Source organism: Phycodurus eques, chromosome 21, assembly GCF_024500275.1.
Source record: "Phycodurus eques isolate BA_2022a chromosome 21, UOR_Pequ_1.1, whole genome shotgun sequence".
Classification (NCBI taxonomy): domain Eukaryota; kingdom Metazoa; phylum Chordata; class Actinopteri; order Syngnathiformes; family Syngnathidae; genus Phycodurus; species Phycodurus eques.
The window spans coordinates 7,036,669-7,051,982 of NC_084545.1; the positions used below are offsets into that span (position 1 = coordinate 7,036,669).

The 15,314-nt window shown below is 41.7% G+C and overlaps 1 protein-coding gene across 1 annotated transcript in view; it reads right to left on the reverse strand.

The window, feature by feature from the left end:
- Positions 1-12,740, reverse strand: part of map3k22 (mitogen-activated protein kinase kinase kinase 22) — a 47,133-nt gene extending 34,393 nt beyond the window's left edge. The window contains exons 1-2 of the mRNA XM_061666152.1: positions 12,418-12,740; positions 596-682 (exon numbers count right to left, since the gene is read on the reverse strand). Coding sequence (XP_061522136.1) covers positions 596-614 — 19 coding nt within the window. The 5' untranslated portion in view covers positions 615-682; positions 12,418-12,740. The remainder of the gene's footprint in view (positions 1-595; positions 683-12,417) is intronic.
- Between the last annotated feature and the right edge of the window lie 2,574 nt (positions 12,741-15,314).

The window sequence follows — 15,314 nt, forward strand, 5'->3', positions numbered from 1 at the left end:
TTTGTTCAATGCAAAGAAAAGGCTGTTTGTCTTATCTGTCGAGAGGCGGTATTCAAAGAATACAATCTGGGCCGACACTATGAATCCCGTCACAAAGACAAGTATGATAGCTTGCAAGGCCAAATGCGAGCAAACAAACTCTCAAAGCTAAAAGGTGGCCTGTTAGCTCAGCAGAATACATATGTACGTATTTCCTGACTTTTTTTTCTGTGAAGATCCCGGAAAGGGTTATTAATATTTGGTTATGTGTTGCTTTCTGGAAAACAATAAATGTTTATGTTTAGGCACCCCTGCGATCGTCACACTTTTTCTGTTACAAACTGACCCTGGCCCCCTCCATCAGAGAAGGGAAAGGTTATGTGGCCCTCACAGGAAAAGGTTTGGGGACCCCTGGTCTAAATAGTGGAAATACACCCACACAGTGTATAGTCTTATAAAGTGTATAAAACGGAGGGAACATTTCATAAAAGAATGTCGTAAAACAAAACGGGCCATCTGGAGCTGCCGGTTGTGCACTTTTTTGTGTGTTGTTTTCTTTTCTCCCACCAGAGGAAGTGTGAGGAAGGTGCGCTCCCGCTCGTGCACCACCACTCACCCATGTTTACTGTCATCATCAGGAAGTGGCCCTGTTGAACTCGAGCGCGGAGCTCAACTTCTCTCGGCCGGCAGCGGACACTTCACCCTGCAAAATAGAAACACTTTTTCAGCACACACACACACGCGCATGTAAACGAGAAGTGTGTTTTCGAAGATTGTGAAAACAGGACGCAGGTGGTACTTTCTGCACTTTCCACCAGATTGGCATTTAATCGTTATTTAACCAGGGACGCTCTCCTGAGAGCCACGTATCCTTTTTGACAGCAGAGCTGGTTGCGGAATCCTGTGAATACCCTCAAGTCTTCGTGGTTTCCGAGAGACAGCGGTCTTGCGCCGTCTTTGATATTGTTTCCAAGCCTTTTCCTACCCTCCCTCCCTACGAACACTCCCGCCTAAGGTTGTCACAGTGACATGCACGCATTGCTCCGGTATTCCGAGAGGGATGAAAAACGAACCACTGCAGAAGACAGGTACTGGTGATGACCCAGACAAAAGGTGCGATGATAAGAATCTACCCATTTTCTACAGCGCTTGTCTTCACTACGGTGGTAGATGAGCTGGAGCCTATCCAAGCTGACTTTGGGGTGAGAGGCGAGATACTCCCTAGCATTGTAGCCAGGCAATTGCAGGGCACATACAAAAAAAGTCTAAACACCCGGTAAACAAATGCAAATGTTTTGTTCCATAAAACAAAAAGATCAAGATAGATCATTTTAAAACATTTTCCACAACTAATGTATGTGAGCTATAAACTGCACAACTCAATTCCATTCTTTAAAATCTTTGAGAGGGGAAGTAAAAATAACTCAAATAATGTGATGACACAAGTCTGCATACCTTATAACTGAGATGTGTGAATTAACCAATCACATTTAAAAAATGTGAGTCAGCACGCACCTGCCACTGTAAGTGCCTCTGATTAACCCCAAATGAAGTTCAGATGTTCTAGCAAACAAACATTCATGCCCTCATTCACACCAATTGGCAAATTAGAGTCTTCAATTAACCACACACGCATGTTTTTCGAATGGAGGAGGAAGTTGGGCCAGACCACTGGTCACCAGCCAATTGCATAGCGTATATGATGGTGCGCTAGGAAAAAAAAATATTGACTTTGCATTGTTTCCTTTTTTTTTTAAATGAGAAAAACCTGTATTGCGCTTTTGTTGATGGAAAAAGCGAGGCTCGCTGTCGTAGATAACAGTACGTCTATTGCTATTGGTTATGTCAGGATACAGCTGTGAGTTGGGATACGGTCGCATCTTTAAAGCACACAATAAGGAAAGGCTGTTGTTATTTAGGGTTGTGAAACTGATACTGTACAAATGCCACTATAAAAATCTTACAACCCCATAAAAAAATGTATCTTGTCATGAGTCTTGATCAATAGGTGTCTCGATACTTTCGTCCATGTGATAAAATGAAAAAATTCCAGGGACCAAAAATGTGCCATCTCCATTACAAGCAGTTCAGAAGTAAAGTATAGACAAGATTACTTCTATAGACAGGCAGACAGATATATTGGATGGTGTAATTATCCAAAGAAAGCGTGCAGTGAGACTAATAGCCACCCTCCGCCAGATTGTCTGTCTCTTTTTCCACCAATGTGTGTTTCTATGTCCCCAGTGTGCACGTGTTTTAAAGTTGTGTATTTGTGTGTGTGGAAACAACAACAACAAAACGACCAAACAGCAACATAGTGAAGGGCTGTATGAAAGTGCAAAACATCTGCAACTGGAGCACGATAATCATGGCAGATTAGAATAATAATAGTTATTATATTAGTGGCTCATGTAATATTGTAAATAAGAGAAACGGAGTATATAGTCACACACTTATAACACAGTCATGCAGAAACAAACAATGAGAAACAGTACTTCTTCCACTACTGCTGTAAGTGACTCAGTAAGATGCAGAAATATTGGTGTTTTTCATACAAGTATTTACTCTAATAATGACTTTACTACTGCATTAGCATAAGCTAGTGATAGACTACAGGGCGTTTCGAGTTAGGGGTTATGTCGCCACCGTAGGAATGGAACACCATTGTAAACTGAGGTCCCCCTGTACCATCTTTCGAATGGCAGGTAAAAGCAGTTGCATCATTCAGTCAAATAGCAACATATGGAACTAGTTCGAAACAATATAGCGATTCCTTTTGTCATTCAAAACATGCGTCGTTTCCAATATATTGGATTTTTTTGGGCCTACTGTGTGTTCCATCAGATTGCCCCAATGTCGACCCTAAGCTATTTAAGCCTTTTATTGAGTAACTTTTGTGGTTTGTACAGGGGGTCCTTGGGTTAGTCACGGTCTGACTTGTGTGCAAATTTGGATTGCATAAGCACCAAAGGGACATAAGTCTGTCTTAAATTGAACACCCACTGTAACTAAAATGTCGCGCATTACAATTTCTAAAGAACTTGGACAACACTGACCAATGTCCTTTTTTTTTCCTCGAGTCAGACCTTGATAAACGTGTCAACGGCGCTTCTGACCACACGTGAAAGAGTCATAGTACGGCAGGTGGTCTCGGAACACTGCACGGTCCGCTCTGTTGATGCTAGTCGCACCTGTCCGGTGCCAGCGAGTCACCAGATGGCCCATCTGTTTCTCCACCCCTCCAAACCCATAGCCCAGCATGATGCCAGGCTTGTGGTGCCCACTGATCACCATCCAAATGCCGATCACACTTCTTGGCGAGCCAGTGCTGCTTCTTGGGTGACTACAGGTCGCTCTCGAGGCGGTGAGTCCTCCCAGGGGGTCGGGGGGGTGGGGTGGCACAGCCTCCGTACTCATAAATATTCATGAGGCCCAACCTGTGGCGCAATTTCAAAACATGAAGAAGAGGTCCGGCTTTGATGTCGGACAAAGCCCAAAAACCTCCCGCTCCAGTCGTATTTTTAAGACTCCGATTAAAGGGAAGTCACAGCCCATCCACGCTAACGTCTTTCAGCTACGTTGCGTCACTATCCAAACAGGGGAACTCCCTCCTCTCTCTCTCACTCTCTCTCGCTCTCTCTGGAGACTTGAGAGGTGAAAGGTTTTCTCTGCAGCTGCTTTGCGGTGTGAACGGCATGATCTCACGTCTGACATCATCCTCGCGGAGTCCCAAAGAAATTAGATCGACTTCGGACGGATATGTGGGGATCCCTCTAATGTACACAATGCTGCAAAAGAAACCAGAACAGATCTGCAAAAACACTACTCCGAAAAAGAGGTTAATTCAGCTTTCAGGTGAAATTTCAGGATTCGTCTAAAATGCATTATAACGTTTAAAGGTAAACTTAACTTTTGCTAAACATTTGAATGTGAATCTCTAATTATTGAATGTTTCAGTACGTTTTGCACAATGTGCTGTTCTTGAAATAGAAGCTGAATGGCAAAATTCACAACAGGTGTTTTTGTTGTTGTTTTTGTCTTTTTATTTCCAAAGACACTTGTATGTCTTTCTGTGACTCTGAGTCTGTCTCTCTCTGTTGCAACCTGCTGATGACACTGTGAGCTCAGTGGTCCCTTTGAGAACATCTTGTTTGAAGCCCCGCAATTGCAAGGTACTGTTGATCAATTGTGAGGTTTCATGGTGTCAAATTTGAACAGCATGATGAAGAGGACTGTACAAACACCAATTCTAATTAAACAAGGACATATTGGTTGATTCATGGATCAAACAAATTTTGCCATTCAGCTCCTTGTTAGGGAACAAAAAGCAAAAACTACTCAAACACGGAACAGTTGGATATGTGCACTTAAAAATTTAGAGAAGCTCAATTTAAGTTCACCTGTAAAGGTTATAACACATTTTAGATTCCTCCAGAAAATTCACCCGAAAACCCAAAAAATTCCTAACTTTTTGAGAATGGTGTATTTACCTTTCTGGTATTAGTTTGTCTGTTGGAGTATTAGCAAGATTACACAGTCTTTTTTATTTTTTATTTAAACAAACCTTAAGCGAGATACAATTCCAATTAAGGCTGCAAACAGCATTGAACCGGAACCTCACACCCTCCAAATGATCAACAAACTTTGATGGTATGCTCCACATCGGCAAAAAAAGTCATCAACCTGTCTAGGTTACCTACTTCCAATTGGGACTCATTCACACTGACTTCGGGAAACATAACAATGATCCCTGCCAACCTTTTTAATGTCAGCTGCCATTCAGCTAGATCTGCTTTTCCTCACTGAACACACAGAGACTCTCTTCCCTGAAAAAGTCACTCAGGGTTCTCCATCAAAATTCTGGCTGTGCCGTTTTGAATGACTGGAAGTGTCTTCGACAGCTTTCACAATAATCCTCAGCCGGGAGTTCTACAAAGAGAAGCGAGGTTTTGCGTAATCCTGCTGACGGAAAAGAGTGCAGACTTCTGCCAAAAAACATCCCCCAACGCTATAAGGATTTTCCACAAAAACAGTTTGTTTTGGCCCCACCACATTGCAGCGAAATTTGGCTGCAAAACGCCAGTTAATCTGATGCTGGACACAAAATTAAAATGGGAATGTCCACTTCTAATAACACAACCCTGCACGTAGCCAGGTGAAAAACGGCCTCTGACTGCACTTGACAACAGTTGCACAAACAAACAAATCAACAGGGAGCAACTATCATCAAGACTCCTGAAGGGGTTCCTGCAGGCGATGATGCACTCATCATGAGTTATGGATGTTTAAATTGTGTGGCTGTGAATAGCTGTTAAAGGAGCAGCTGTAGAGAAAATGCACAACGACTTGTCGCGATTGCCTGTTGCCTTTCAACAATCTGGATTGACTGTACACCATCGACTGCAAAAATCTGTTGCAGGCATGGGGGAACGGTCACGGAATGACGTGTCTTTAGTCAGATAATACATGATATGCTCCTTACGGATATGCCTCATTAAACTCAGGAATAAGGAGTTCCATGTCCTTCTCCTTGAATCGTGCCCGGTGAAGATGAATGCCACTGGAATGGTCACGGAAACACGACTCTTTATTCAAGAGAGTGCATGATATGTTGCTCACGACTGTCCGACACCAAACTCAGGAATAAGGAGGAGGAAGAATATTTTGAATCCCAACTGTGCAAAAACCGGCAGACAAATCACAAGATCAAACTGTGCTGGCGCTGTGATAGTGATGGAAACACGTTTTAGTCAAGACAATGCATTATATACTGCTTGCAACTATATCTGCAGAAAAATCACGGTTCTCTGCTGGTGTCACGTGATGAAACTGTGCACGGTGAGTTATGAATGTCACTGGAACGATTACAGAAACGCGCCTCTTTATTCAAGAGAGTGCATGATATGCCGCTATCTTTCGCCAAATTCAGGAACAGGGGGAATACATTAGGACCATAATTTGCAAAAATCTACAGACAAGTGGTTGCTGGCATCACAAGATCGAACTGTGCTGTCACTGTAAACATCACAGAAACCCACCTCTTCAAGACAGTGCATGACATGCTGGTTGCAGTAATGAAACGACAGTGGAGCCCGAAAATTTGCAAAATCTGTAGACCAAAAGATGTTCTACAATGAAGTCACATTCTCACTCTGAAAAGTAAAGATGACAGATGAAGATATGCTGCTTTCGGCTTTCTCTTGCCAAATTATGGAATAAGGGGAAGATTTGATTTGAAACCTGCAAAATCATAAATAGTTGCTGCCATCCCTCCCATAGTCTGGAATGGTGATGCAAACACACCTCTTGAGTCAAGACAGTGCATGATATGCTGCTTGCGGCAATATTTGCGTCACAGGATGGAATTTTGGACAGTGAGGATAAATGTCATTGGAAAAGTCAGAGAGACATGCCTCTTTTGAGATAGTACATGACACGTTGCTTTGGACTATCCCGCGCAAAACTAAGGAATAAGGGGGAGAGATACATTGCAACCAAAATTTGCAAAAATCTGCAGACAAATAGTCGCTGCCATCACAAGATTTGATAGTGTTGTCACTGGAATACTGATGGAAACATGTTTCTTTAGTCAAGATAGCACAGAATATGTTGCTTGGTCTCATCATGACAAGAGGTGAACAGCATGATGAAGAGGACTGTTTAAATACCGATTCTAAGACTGTGACCATAAAGAGGTCTTCATGTGCTCACACTGTGGACGCAAGCAAGTCATGGCGGGGTGTTAAATGTGGTTTCCAAAATAAAAACCATCAACAGCGGATGAAGTCATCGAGGGGACGGTGGCCACAACCCCCGGCGGACGAGGAGTTGCAACAGGGGCCAGGAAGCGGAGGAGTGATTATTTAGCGAGACAGTTCGGTGACTGGCTCCTTTAAGAAAAACAAAATGTCAGTGGTGGGGGTGTCCCGTCCGTCCGTTAGTGCGTCCGTCTGTCCGTCCGTCCACTGAGCGACGGCCAAGACGGTGCTGCGCTGTGGTCGCCCTGCATGAGTCACCAGCTGGCAAGTTCTGGGAAGGGAGGCGCACCAGGCTTCGAGGTGTGCGGATGAGAGAATGTCACCCTGCAGGAGGCCTTGTCAGACACGAACTCGACTCCCCTGTAGAATGTCTTCTGGAAACTTACAACTGTCCCTCAGTTGACAATTCTAATCAGAGCTGTGAAGAGCAATGAACAGGCCCTTGTGTCCTCTTTTCCATGGTTAATCCTCCAAATGATCATCAAACTTTGACACCATGCTCTGCCCACCTTAGCTGGCATAGTCAAAGAGGCTTTGCAATTTTGCATCACTATCTAAGATATTAGTGTTCTATTGATGACCCCAGCAATTGATCGAGTAATCGCATACAAATTTATTTTACATTAATAAACAAAAAGATGCAAGTGAGGTGCAGTTATTTTTGTCTACTAGGGGTTGCCACTCGCCATCCTCACGTTCTACAGTAGACTAACTTTTCAGTGTGTGAATGGCTTTAAAAGATGGGGCATGGCCTGGTGAGTGCCGTGGGCGTCAGCGAATGAGAGTGTAGAGTTGGCTGACTGTTAAATGCCTAACCCATTAGCCATTCTGTGTGTTGAGTGACTCTGCGTGAGTTGTGGCCATCAGCAGTTTGTGTATGAATGTGCTTATTATGTGTTTGCTTTTTTCACAATTTGTTCAATAAAGAAAGTGCACCAGCACCTGTGTCCTTGACTACTTGCGAGGGCATTACAATACGTTCTAAGTAGTGATGCTCGGCTACATTAAATTAGCTAACATTTATGTCTTACCTTGATGATCATAGAGGTGCTATTGTGGTACACATTACCCCTTATTTTCCCTGTTAAGTGAAATTCTGAAAGTCTTTTTCTGACTGCAGTGGTGCATGAGTCTGCAGTAACATTAGTCCGTGTGGGAAAATGATAGCTACGAAGCTTCGAGGCAGAGATTTTGCGTCGACCTTTTTTAGTAATCAAATTAATCAAGTTATTTGATTCATCGTCGCAGCCCTAAAAGATACCTTCTGATTGGTGCTCATTTGGACAAATACCCTGGTAGGAGTTTGCCCCAGACCTAAAATTTGCCCAAAATGGTTGACAGGTTGATAGAAATGTCCACCAAATTTTGTGTCAACAACTCTTTTTCTAACTCCAAGGGTGCCTCAGAGTGCATTATGACCCCTTAAATACACTAAGATACACACACTTGCACAAATGTTATTTTAAAGTTTAATTATTGGTAATGCTGTGATCCCCAAAAAGACGATTCATTTAATGGGCCTTCGCACCGCCCGCTGCTCTGATGCATAAGAATGAAAATGAATAAAGGCGAGGTCGTTTACCAATAAATCATGAAATATTGTAAACGGTCAGTACTACCATTTTAAATTGAAATTATTGTTAATACCGAATTTTGCATAAAGGTTGTGTAAACGTCTCTGTAGCTCGTCTTTGTATTCTATGGTGAAGCATTTCTTATGTATGCGCCTTACAAAGACACTAAAATCCACCCACACACTTACATATTCATGTGAACTACTACACTGCCAAAGGACCCTGGACAAAAAAATATTGGCCTGTACTCAAAAGTCCACAAAGTTTAGTGGAAAACCATCAAGTATATTATCCCGCAATCTAACAAATGAACATTGAAAACACAACGTCCTTGGGAGAGGCGAAAAGACCACAACATGATAAAGTACAGAAGACAATAAAATTACAAATTGAAGTGACAACTTTTTGGCAGGGTGGTAAATACACCAATAACTCATAAGGCTACAGAAATGAGACTACAGTGGAAAAGGATCCACCTCTGACTAAATGGCGGCTCTATTAGCTAGCTAGATCTCTCGGCCATTACTGTCGGCCACACAACACGAACTAAAAATAGCCGATTCTCGCCCAGAGTCGACAGCATCGCCGCCGGTTGGATCGGGGAGAATTGTATTCTCACCCCGAGAGGGATCTGGAGTTAAGCCGTCATCTCCATTATGTGCTGACAATTCATTCGCGGTGAGACAGAATGTCAAACAGCTGTGGTCCAGCAACAGGAGAGAGAGAGCGAGAGAGAGAGCGTGTTTGTTTTACCGTCAAGCAGTTTGGGGCTTAGGGCTCTTGGTAGTCAAGAGTTTTCCATTTCAGCAGTGAAAAAAAGAAAAGAAAAACAGCGTTAAAAATGCATCAAGATTTGTTAAAAAAACAAAACAAAAAAAACTTCCATCTCACTTATTGTTTGTTATGCTTAAACTGCTGCTGGCATCAAAAGATCAAACTGTGTTGTCTCTGGAATGGACATACAAACACACTTCATTATTCAAGACAGTGCATGAGATGCTACTGGAAAAGGTGAGAAAAAAGAAGCACGACATTAGCATCTCACTAACCAAATGTGGATGGCGAGCGACGACATACGACAAAGGACTGGTTGCAGAAATACACTTATTTATTCAAGAACGTGTATGATATGCTGCTATGTCTCACTAAACACCGAAGAGGTAAAAAAAGAAAAGGACCAAAACAAAAAAAAACAAAAAAAAGATGATGAATAGAAGCGCTATTCTAAGGTCATATTTCCAAACTGTGGCTGATGAAGATGAATGTAAGTGATTGGTTACGGAAAGACAGTGGATGTATCGCTATGCTTAACTGAATTCTGGAAAAAGTACAAAAAATAGGAAAATAGAAGCACTATACTAGCATTTCATTACTGAACTGTGGGAACGGTTACAGAAATACGGCTCTTTGTTCAGGACAGTGCATGATATGCTGCTTGCGGCTGTCAATTGTTGAATTCAGGAATAAAGAGAAAAGAGCTCATTGAGTTCATCTTGCAATTTAAAATGAGTCTAATGTCATATTTTTTTTCCCACTAGAAGATGCTTGCATGTGTTGTCGTAGACAACGCTCCCTCTCGAAGAAGAAAAAAAGTCAGGATAATGCACTTGGACTTGCAGGGTGAATCCAGCCTTTTAATTATCCCTAAAAATCCTAGATGAAAAACAAGGATGCCCCGAGCGAGACTTGTCCAAAGTTGGCGTGCAAGTGTGTGTTGTCTATCCACCCGCCCTCACGGTAGACAGCATTGTCTTTACGCTCAAACAAGCCATTGCAGACACAGCTCAATCGGGACAACTTCCTCTCCATAGGGTCGGGCAGAGGCAGGGGGATGCGGGGGTTCAACCTCTGAACTCTCACAGATAAGGACGGGCGACCTCGGCTGGGCCCTGAAAGGGTTCAGTCGCCGTCGGGCTAAAGTTAAAAACCGGTCTGCGCGTTTGTGTTTCCTGTCTTGATTCAGTTTGGTGCGTCACAACAAAGCCGTCTTCCTCCGTATACATTGTGCAACTAAGCTCCATTCTATAGAGTCTGTCTATGAGGCGATATAGCGTGAACGCATCCCACCCACAAAGCAAACTTGCTTCAGCTTTGTACTGTAACCACGCAACGTCTAAAACCAGGCCTTTTGACGCAACATGCAGGGTCCTGTGAGTCACCGTAACCTTTGACAGCAGCAGTAAGCGTCTTGACAAGTAGCCCATTTCTGTGGCTCTACGATGCCAGAACTTCACTTAAAGGGCACAGACTTTTGAAAATTTACTTTTTAAATGATTTGTATACAAATAATCACAAACAAGTGTGAAATTAAACAACCAACTAACTCTTTTTTTTTTAGCTATTTCTGAATATGCGTCTGAGAGTGAGCCGTTCTACCCCACTATGACATAAGTGGCGCTAACTTACATATTAAGCATCCCCCATACCAAGTTTTTCACCCGTGACTTGACAGCTAGGCTCCAGGGCCACTTCCAAGTGACAGCCGGACTACACTGTCTGAAATACTGTGATGCAAAAACACTCACATCCCCCACGGGTGCACCACCCCATGCTATCACATCAAAATCAAAAGGAAAACAGACCTGCGTTGAGTTTTGCCGGTTGTACTGACAGCATTAGTTTCTGATAAGCGGCACTTACTCAATTGCTCTGTGAATTTGTAGACGCAGTGGCGGTATATTATTGTTCCGTGAAGTGTCCATGCGCCACACCCATATAGTGTAGTATATAAACCACTGCCTCCAAAAGTTGAATTTCTTTTGCTATCTTGACAGGCACTCATTTTCCCCCCTCCATACTGCCCAAGTCGAAGCTAGCACTAGACAAGCATCAAGACGATAAAAAACACTGGAATCATCCGGTTGATATACTAACTTCAAGTAACAAAATGTATAAATTATTACTTCAGTACTTTTTATGTATAGTATGGTTTATCTGTGTGTTATTTGGCCATGTTACAATACTCTAATAATCAGCTATACTAATTGCAGTGTATACAACAGCTACAGATATGAGTAACTAGCAAACTCTTCACTTTAGCTGCTGCGATGGACAAAACCGGTGACTCATTCGCATCTCTAGTGGTAAAGAGTGGTACTACAAGACCAGACAATAGCAGATGTTTGCAAATGTCATTTTCATTAAGCAAAAATAGTCCGTCTGTTCTGTTGAGAGGATGAAATTCCAAGAATTTGGACAATTTCGAGTTCACCAATGTCTCTAAACGTTTTAAGTTTAACAATTCCTCCAAACGATTAATCAATTATCAAAATATTTTTGATAATCGATTAATTGTTCCAACACTAACAGCGACACAAATTAGCATTTAGATAGCTCTTGTTCTTCGTCACTCTTGGTTTAGCTGAGAATATCAATGACTTGTTAGCGCCTCTAGTGGTAAAGAGTGGTGTTACAAGAAGTAAACGCCTGCCGCTAGTCAGTTAGCATGGCAACGTCCATATCTAGTTATAAACTACATAAAATGCATTTGTATTGTCAGTAATACAACACAAAAATTACCATTTAGCTAGCGCTTTATCTTCTTCACGCTCTAGTTTTGACTGACCGAACACAACACCACGGTCTCATTGGCATCTCTTTGCGATACACATGTTTGCATGTTTTGATATTTTTACATTTTTATGACACCAGCCACACAATTTAGCCTCTAGCTACCGTTTGTTTTTCTTATGCCTCTTATTTTCGCAGAGCGCTGATGAGCATCGCTTGTGGTAAAGGGTGGTACTGCAAGGCCGGAACAGCAGCTGCTTGCCATTTAGCATTCCAACTTCAAAAATACAATGTATGAATAATTAAAAATGTCAAAATTTTACGTGTGTGTGTGTTTGTACACATTTTTTTTAAACTAAAGAGCTACCACTTAAGCTAACCTTAGCCGCGTAAAAGGATGTCAGTCGTATGTAAACAACAGCATGATGGACACTTGACAATATTTTGTGCAAGAGTGTAAAATCAAATCAATTGCAAAGTTGTCAGGTTGCAACATAGTGTAGAATGCAATCAAGTTGTCATGGCAGCAAGTTTACTGCAACAGTAAGTGAACTAAACAGGAAATAACAGTGTGTAACTAAGTGGGCATTTCTTACCTTGTTACCTCAGCGTCTCCATGCTTCTAATGTGCCTTGCAGGACGAGTGGAGAAGAGGGGAAGGGGATCCCAGATTTGATAAAATAATCAATTAAAAAGAGAGAGAGAGAGAAAAGACTCCGAACTGTTGCTGAGCAAATCTTGCACCAAAAAGGAGAAAATAAAACAGCACGTTGACATCCGGAAAACGACGAACTGGAATGAAAAACGAAGGAACATCCAGAGCAGAGACATGGTGGTTTCCAGATCCGGGAATGTTGCCGTTTCTCCGAGGAAAACTTTTTCTATCCGTCGCGCTAACCTCCGCGAAGACTGCACAAGCAAAGCCACGGCGGCGGCGAAGGGGACGCGCCTCTGACGTCACAACTGCGTCACGCCCAGGAAGCGGTGACGCTCTTCGTTGGCGCGTTTCCAAACCAGCAGCGGAGAAAAGTGGCTGACGCTGCCCCCTAGCAGACAAGCGACGCAACTACAACATCAGGAACAATTGATTAACAAAGACAGAATCTGACTGTACAAAATGATGTTCCATCCATCCATCCATCCATCCATTTTCCATATCGCTTATCCTCACTAGGATCACGGGCGTGCTGGAGCCTATCCGAGCTAACTCTGGGCGAGAGTCGGGTGCACCCTGTCTTCAATCAACCTACCACGCATGTTTTTGGGATGTGGGAGGAAACCGCAGTACCCGGAGAAAACCCACGCAAGCACAGGGAGAACATGCAAACTCCACACTGTGAGGCAGATGTGCTAACCAGTAGGCCAACATGCCGCCGTTTTGTAAATTATTAAATGATTTTTTTGAATGGTTTTTTTTCTGTTTTACACCAAAATCGGTTGGAACGTATGCCTCAAAAGCTTCACCTCAATGGCTTCATTCATGTTTAGCTTTTTCTTTGGCTTTTTTTTGGGGGGGGGGGGGGGGGGGTGATGCAACCACATAAAAGTGCCAGTGATGGCAAGAGGGGGTCAAGTGCGATGATAACCATAGTGCATAATGGTACAGTCGATATAAGAAGTCTACACATCCCTGTTCACATGCCAAGAAAAATGAGACCAAGATAAACCCATTTCAAAACTTTTCCCACTTTTATTAATATGACCTATAACCTGTACAACTCAATTTAATCTTTCTTAATCGTTGCAAGGGGGTAAAGTAAAAATAAACAACTGAAATATTTTGACTGCACAAGTGTGCACACCCTAAGTTAAAATCAGAATCAGAATCAGAATCAGAATTAACTGATCACATTCAGACAAGTTGCATGGGACTCAGCACACACGGGCCACCATTTAAAGGAGTAATGATTAACCCCAAATGAATTTCAGATGTTCTAGAAGGCTTTTCCTGACTTCTTTTGCTTTCGATTAGAAGCCTGAAGGTTTTGTGCTAACACTAGGTGCTATTTTGAACTGTTCAAAATTCCTTCCACCTTGCCTAAGGCCCCAGTTCAATCTTATTTAATCCCAGATACATTTCAGATGTTCTAGTAGGCTTTTCCTGACTTTTTGTGGGGGGGAGAGGGTTTTTTTCAATGTATTTTTTGTCCAATGAAAACAAGTTCGAAGTATTTAGCCTTGTAGGTAGGTAGGTAACATTGTCATGTGATCTTTACACGCAAGTCACTTTTGCAAAGTCATTTTCCCCAGAAGCCAGTCATAAGGGTGCACTGATGGTGGTTTGTTTGAACTGTTTTACTGGATTCCCCTCCGAATGAGTCAACTTCTGCCTGACACTAAAGTGGGAACGTTGCCCGGAAGGGCGGGCAACAAGGTGTCAGTGGGGGAGAAACAAAATAGGATTGTGCATGTTTCCTTGGAATGCTCCGAAAGCACATAACGAGGGGCAGCGGTTGATTACATAGCAGAGGACAATAATGACAAAGACTCCATTGACCTTCACATTGGGTTGCACACAGCAGTGTTTCATTGTGATCAAGCATGCCCTTTCTGTGTGTGTGTGTCAGACTGCAAGAGTGCAAAGAATATCAATTGGATATTTGCAACTCTCAGTGGATTTTTGAGGGTGCTTTTTTTTTTAATGCTGCTAATCTGTGTGGCACATGAACCGCCATCATGTTACCGTTCTTTTTATTGGAGAGCAAGTCAGGTAAGTCCAGAAGAATGGAGCTGGTTTGACAAGTATTCATTATGAAACATCTCTTTCACATTGATGTTTGCAGAGATTAGATGCACCTTTTGTGTTGCATATTTACTATGATTCCTCCAACCAGGCTTCATTTCCATCACATTATTCCAAAAATGTTTCCCCAGATGAAATAATGTAAAGTTAGTTAAACATGACACAAAACCTTTGTTACCCGTAAAGTCCCTGTTTTAAAGTAACATTTTAACATTTCTGTCAATTGTACAAAACAACTGTAATGAAGTAAAATTACACACATTGTTGTTTTATAACATATTCATTTTTGTATGTATTATAACATTTTAATATTTTTCATAATAACATTTAAGGAATATGTTTTTATTATTTTTGGGAAATAAGTTTTAGAAAATTACTTTTAACATTTTAGAATATATATTTTTGAAAATATATTTTTAATAATTTGGGAAGTATATTTTTGGATATATAGTTTTATTAAGTTTTGAAATATATTTTTGTAAATATGTTTTTAATAAATTGGCAAGTACACACACACACATTATAGATAGATAGATAGATAGATAGATAGATAGATAGATAGATAGATAGATAGATAGATAGATAGATTTTTTTTAATATTTTTGGAAATACATTAATATATTTCCAAAAAGATTTAGAATACTTTTGGAAATATTTTGGGAATTATATGTTCTTTAATATGTTGTTCTTGTGTTTGTTGTTGTGGTTGTTCTTGTTGTTGGTGGTGGTGGTGTTGTCAACCTTTCTGTC